Raw genomic sequence first — 6,396 nt, forward strand, 5'->3', positions numbered from 1 at the left:
CAGTAGGCAAAAATCAAGGAGCTGGTGTAGGAAATCTAAGAGATCAAAGAAAAAGAAAGGCAAATGCATGTAAATCTGAGTAATTTTGAGGAAGTACTCCATAGAGAAATTATGAAAACTGAGCTCTAAGTTTCATCTTCCTAGATAAGTTTAATAGAGGTCTTCATTAAAGAAAACCAAAGGATAGCATGTTGTGGTTATTAGGTCAGTAATCATGGCTTTTCTAGTCAGTTTACACCTTAAGTCAGTTTACAAACAGCAGAGTATGATACCTGAACCTACTATTTAGGGATGTGCTTACCAAAAGGGAAGCCACCCACGGCCTAAGATCTGATTATCTGAAATATGGTTAGGGCAAATTGAGGTGTTCTTTAAGTGTAAAGCACACAATGGATTACACCACCTGTACAATAAAGTAAAATACCACTTCTTTAAATAAACTGGAGTAAGTCACCTCTTTTTATCTTTCAGTGTAGCTCCTATTTCTTTGGGACAGCACTGAGTCTAGTCTTTTGGTACCATTTACCATCATCTTGCTTTATTGTCCACAGGTGATATTAGTTGACAGAGTATCAAGCCTGCAGAACTGCATCTCACGTAATGACAGCCAGTCTGGAGGTATGTACCACCAGTTACACTGTAATAAAGTCTAGGAGAGAATGAAAATAGTACTGGCCAGGCCCAACCAACAAGGTCAAGTTAGACGAGGACAAAGAATTGATGTGCCAGTTATGAAAAATAACCATGTAGCCACTAGCCACATGTGGGCAAGTGGCTAATATGACTGAGGACTGAATTTCAAGTAAACACATGTGGCTAGTGGCTATCGTACTGGAAAGTTCAAGTAGAATACTGGACAGCACAGCTTTAGTTAATAACAATTTAATTGTTATTATATAACTTGAGGACCTTCACCATCTTTAAAGTAACTCCTACTTAAAAATTTAGGACATCAGCTTGTTCATCTATTCATCTGTCTTTCCAAGTTACTTGTTTTTTGCCTGTAATATTCTGCCCATCCTGTTCTCTAACTTGTTATCCTTACCTATTTGAAATCTTTTTGATTTTTTCTAAATTTAAGAGGCGGTTCAAGATGGTGGCAAAAAAGCAAGTAGGAAAGAAAAACACACCTTGTAAAAAAAAAAAATTATAGGAAAAAAAATAAAACCATGCAGTTTCTACCATTTTTACTTACCTAGATTCTACACAAGATATGTTTTGTTGCTAAAGCCCAGCACATAGCCACAAATAAAGTTTTAAGTTGGCACCTTATGTTCAAGCATTTAAGTGAAGTAATACTTGCAAAGATCTAAAAATGGCTTAAGTATTTCTAGTTTGGTGTCTGCCAACATGTATTAACAGGCAAAAATTACAAGTCTGTAATTAGTCTATTTAGACCAACTGCATCTTTTTTCAGTTCATAATTAAGGGTAATATTCACTTTAAATGCAACTAAATCTCAGATTTTATAGCTCAACTGGGTCATTTCCATTTCACCCTCTTTGGCTGAGTTTCCTACCCTGAAGTTCAGAGTAATTCTTCTAGGATAACACTATGCCAATATTCCATAAATTTTAGACCAAAATTCTCTAATTTTAAAGAGAATCCACCCATAAATTTTAGACCAAATTTCTCTAATTTTAAAGAAAATTCACATCAATTAGGAACAGTTAAGATTCACGTTCTAATTCAGGTCCAGGCTGGCAACTTGGAATTGAGCATTTCTCACAAACTCCCAAGTAAGGTCAGTGAGCCCTATACACTGTCAGTTCATGGTCTTGGACTTGGGATTAGCAAGCCTTTTAAAAAGTTATCTTCTTTTTCTTCTACATAAATAATTACCCATTATGTAATATATACATAATAAAGTGAGGCTAAAATAACAAAAAAAATTTTATTTAAGAATACATACAATACAAACAGCTCAATTACTGTGTCTTAGGAATTTCACTTAAACATAACCAATCATTAAACAAAACATTTACAAGTATATATACAAGACTCCCCTGTATGTAACATCTGGTCCATTTGCGCTATCTCAGATCTGTAAGGAAACCTAAACGTTAATATTTAAGTATTTACATCTTTTTGTGACATGGTAATTTCACCAATTACCAGTAAATGGAATAATGATAGAAACACAAATTTGTAGTACAATGCATTTCAGGCAGTCTTAGCCCTTTGCTTTCTTTTAGACAGGTATCCACAGTCCATATGGACTTTTTTTCCCATCTATTTTCAAGGATCCTGTAGAGGTCACTTCAGCAGTAGCTTTAGATGATTTCTGAAGCATTGGCTTGGCTACAGAATTCTGGAAGGGAAATTCTTAAGTTTAGCTTCCTGAACACATCACATACACTGTACATACTTAAAATATTTGGTTTTTACAAAATATATTAATTGATTTAAGATCAAAACTTAAGAGACACTAATAAAATGCAAAGTGTCACCCTCATTTGTAACTTGATCCAATCAAATTGTAAAGGCAAGGAAGTATGGGGGGAAAATTAGTTGTATTTGGGAGCGATGGAGTGTTTATAAAATAGTTTTGAGATTTTTTTTTAAAGTTCTTACCTGATTTAAAAATATTCCAATTCTCAAGATATTGAGATTTTCTTTTTAAACATTTCAATAATTACAGTATAAGGTTAAATATTTTTTAAAATTGAAACACCGAGTGAAGATATTAGATGTAGAAGCCCATTATACTGGTCATTTGTAAAAATGGCAAACACAAAATATTTAAGCATCTATAAAGTGGCTTAAGAGGCCCAAAAACCCTATCTCCACAAAGACAAAAATGATGGCCCTTCTAAAAAGCCCATATAAGAAAAATATGTTCTAAGTCCAATTTTTGAGAGGTCAATACTTAGATATACTTACATTAGAGCTAAAAGCTATGTTTTTTTGCTGGGAAGATTTTTCCTTGAGATATTTAGTTCCATCTTCTGTTAGCTTTTCCAAAAGCTAGACAGGCAAGAGAAAAGTGTATTTTTTACAGACCATTACCCTTGGTTTACAATACCATATAAAAAGCAGCCCAACTGTATATAAATTTAATTAGAAATATAAATCAAGTTGGATCTAACCAACAGCCTCAACAACATGGTACTTGTTAGTTTCCTGGGTAACAAAACTGATCCAATCACTGGCTTAAGACACTCTTTCCCATAAAGCAGAATTGTATTCCCCTGATGCAAATTCAAGATAACTTTGAAAGTGAAGTCATACCAGAAAATACCTAGTTTCAAACAACTAAGGCATTTGCCCTTTGGGCACACAATCGTCTGAAAAAGCAACTAAGATCTTATCTGTCTACTACTAATATTTAGCAAACCCATATCTGGGTCCAAATGGTAGATTCACCTTGATTAACACTTATTTCCTGTGTTAACTGAATCTATCAATTCCTGACTACCTTGAATCTTTAAGACCTTTATGCTTTGGATTTATCATAATTAAAAGCCCAGTGCAATTTGCCAATGCACATCCTGCACATTTCTGGAGAATTATAATAAACTTATCTACAAGTGAAGTAGGCCTCTTCTTCTGTAATCTCTCAAAACATCTGGAGTATATTGCATATATTATGAAAGGGACTTCTGTATCACAGATGCCCAACATTACAAAGCGTACTTCAGTTTAAAAAATTTTTAGTATCTTATCCAAATAGTACCTGTCCCAATTCTAGCACGCACATTGATATACCAACAAAAACTATGCTTTCAATGTGTGAAAATTTCAAATTAGTTAAACCTCTGATGCTTTTGCTCATGTATCAGTTACCAACAGATTTTCTTCATCAATATCTGGAGACCACATTCATGATTTCTATAGGACAGAAATAAAGCAGATCAACTATACTGTACGTTGAGTACAGAACTTGTGGGAAAAATGCTGCAAATGAAAGCTACAAAAAAAAATACTCTGTAAAGACTAGGTAGAAAAATTTGATAACTACACAGAAATTGTCAAAGTACCAATTACATTTTGAAAGTAGTGCTGTTGTCAACTGAAAATAAAAGTCCACTTATCTCCCATTTTCATGGAGGAGACACCGTATTGTCAGATCTGTATTTAGCTAGCCCTTCCAAGTAGTCTAAGGCAATCAAATGAAAATCACAGTAACTTTCTGAAGATTTCGTTTGGATAAACCTAAATACTTACCTCAAACTTTGCACCATTATTTGGTAGAGTTGTACCACGGTTTGTTTCTTTAGGTACATAAACAGTTCTGAGACTAGCTGGCAAATGAAGGTGAGCTGTTCCTAAAGCTTTTGCGGCATTGGCTTTTGCTATTTCTAACAGCTCCATTCGATCTACAAAAGAAAAAACACAAGACATTCATTAATTCTGTGGTATTTCCCCAAAAGGGCTCAATCACAATACAGCAATATAAAAATTTGTAAATACTATTTCCATTTGTAAATTGTTAACCTCTATCCATGTAAAAAAAAATTCTCTAGCTTATTTTCTGAGAAGCACCCCTAATCTCAACAACTAGTTTTCAGTCTTCCTTACCAAGGCCTGAGGTTTTTCCTTGCTCTTCAAATATGTATTCTGAACATTAAGTTTTTTTGTACAATATTTTTAATATGGTACAATTGTCACATCTAAAACCAACACTTCAAAGTCTATTCTCAGGCTGACTTGTTTGCTTTTTTAAATACCGATTATTAGATCTAATCCCATCCAGAATACAAGTCATTTGTTTCCGAATACTGGAACAAAATCGTATTTTCCATGTAGTTATCAACTATAGAAAGAACGTTGGGCCTTTTCTTACCGTTCAACAGTCAACTTACAGAAGCTCTGGGAGTAAAGTGGGGGGAACGAAGTCACTAACATTTAGAAAGCCCCGTAAGAACTGCCAACCAGGGTTTTATCCACCCCAGAGCCATTTGACGCCTCAGCTGACCTTTAATCCCAAGGGGAAAGGACGTTGCCAATTTTAAAACTGGATGCCCCACGTAAACTGTAGTTTTAACTATTAACCTAATGCCCTCCTTCTTTCCTCCCAATTAAAGTATTAACATCTCAGGAACCAAATGAAATAAAAATGGTTAAACTATACAGCAACGTTGGTTCCCTAGCCTACTCAGTGTCGCCAAACACGTATAAAGGTGCAAACGCTGACGTTAACCGTGCGCCTCTCTACAACAAACTACTCACCTTTTTCACTTAACCGAAAGGGGGTTCGGCTTCGCGACCTCGTCCTGGCTCTCCGCCTCCAACTTCTGTGTTCCTCCGGGTGCACCGTGCGACCAAAGCCGTAGTGCCGGCGCCCCGGGGTGATCGCGTAGGCACTTCGGTAGTACGACCTTGCCCGAGATCGGAACCGGCTGCGGGATCGGTACCGCGAAGGAGACCGAGAGAACCTCCTGGAGGAGCCGCGGCTCCGCGAGTAGGACCGTGAGGAGCGCCTGTACGTCCTCTGGTGGCGCCTTCTGGAACGCGACCTGCTCCTCCTCCGGGACGACCACCGACTCGAGCCGCGGGAGGGGGACCGCGAGCCGCTTCCGGAAGACGAGCGGCTCCTGGAGGCCGAGGACAGTCGGCTGGACTGGCCCGACCGGGTCGTCGAGAGGGAATCCTCCTGCGGCGAGCCCGGCCACAAGTTCACGTAACTGGACATGACGCCTGCGGCTGTCAGCTCTCTTTGCTTCAAAGTCTCTTCCCCAAGTGTAGTTCCTAAAAACCAACCAGCGGGAGAGGCGTTTAGACTCGGAAGCAGGGCCGGCGGCGCGCGCCCGAACCCCGGACGGAGGAAGAACACGAGCCTCACGAACTCCAAAGGCTTCCAGCCCCGCACCGGCTCCAGCTCACCCGCCTTAAGGCCCCATGACGCCCGGCACTTTGCCCTGCCACACACGCCTGAGGTACCTGCATAAGAAAACTAACCACAGGCCGCCAACCCCTCACTTAAGACGCAGAAAGTCCCGACGGACACGTTCCTCCCAGGAGGAGGACGACGAGGAACTTCTTAAAGCAGCTCTAGATGAGTGACCAGCCATCCGCCCCAACGTCCGGGGGCGAACTAAGCGGGAATTTTGCAAACAGGTCGAAAGTACTAGAAGCTGGCTTGTGGCGCGTGCGCAGAGACGTTGGCGCTGTGGGTGTGGCTCCCCTCACCCAACCGTCACCCTTCCTCCTCTCCTGTCTCCGCATCGCGCAAAGGCCTCCGTGGTGCGCATGCGCGACAACCTCGGAAGAGGAGAGGTGCAACTCCCTCCGGGTCTGAGGCGGCCCCTGGCTGTTTGTTTTCTTGGCTGGAAATTAGGAGAAACTGAGCGGCTTGGCGCGGCGCCACACGGGTCTGTAGGATTGTCTGCCCGGCCGATACTGACTGACTCGTTGCCTCCACCCTCTGGGAAGTTACAGACTCGAGCTGTGCCT

At 40.1% G+C, this 6,396-nt stretch overlaps 1 protein-coding gene across 3 annotated transcripts; it reads right to left on the minus strand.

Moving 5' to 3' along the window:
* Positions 1-1,880: 1,880 nt before the first annotated feature.
* On the minus strand, positions 1,881-6,108 carry RSRP1 (arginine and serine rich protein 1). Of its 3 annotated transcripts, none has more exons than XM_036914764.2 (5): positions 5,902-6,108; positions 5,173-5,691; positions 4,168-4,319; positions 2,884-2,967; positions 1,881-2,311 (listed from the first exon to the last, which is right to left on the minus strand). In XM_036914764.2, exons 2-5 carry the CDS (start codon positions 5,633-5,635, stop codon positions 2,192-2,194), a joined length of 819 nt encoding a protein of 272 aa, XP_036770659.2. In that variant the 5' UTR covers positions 5,636-5,691; positions 5,902-6,108; the 3' UTR covers positions 1,881-2,191. The 3 variants fall into 3 exon arrangements, with proteins under 3 accessions (XP_036770659.2, XP_036770660.2, XP_057355843.1); XM_036914765.2 differs by having other exon boundaries at positions 5,884-6,040; XM_057499860.1 differs by lacking the exon at positions 1,881-2,311 and having other exon boundaries at positions 2,884-3,568.
* Between the last annotated feature and the right edge of the window lie 288 nt (positions 6,109-6,396).

The sequence above is a fragment of the Manis pentadactyla genome, chromosome 4 (assembly GCF_030020395.1).
Source record: "Manis pentadactyla isolate mManPen7 chromosome 4, mManPen7.hap1, whole genome shotgun sequence".
Taxonomy (NCBI): Eukaryota; Metazoa; Chordata; class Mammalia; order Pholidota; family Manidae; genus Manis; species Manis pentadactyla.

Coding starts and splice junctions, on each gene's coding strand:
- RSRP1 (XM_036914764.2), bottom strand. CDS start 5,635: ATGTCCAGTTACGTGAACTTGTGGCCGGGCTCGCCGCAGGAGGATTCC. Junction 4,320..5,172: donor CTTTCGGTTAAGTGAAAAAG/GTGAGTAGTTTG, acceptor TTTCTTTTGTAG/ATCGAATGGAGCTGTTAGAA. Junction 2,968..4,167: donor ATAATGGTGCAAAGTTTGAG/GTAAGTATTTAG, acceptor TTGCCTGTCTAG/CTTTTGGAAAAGCTAACAGA.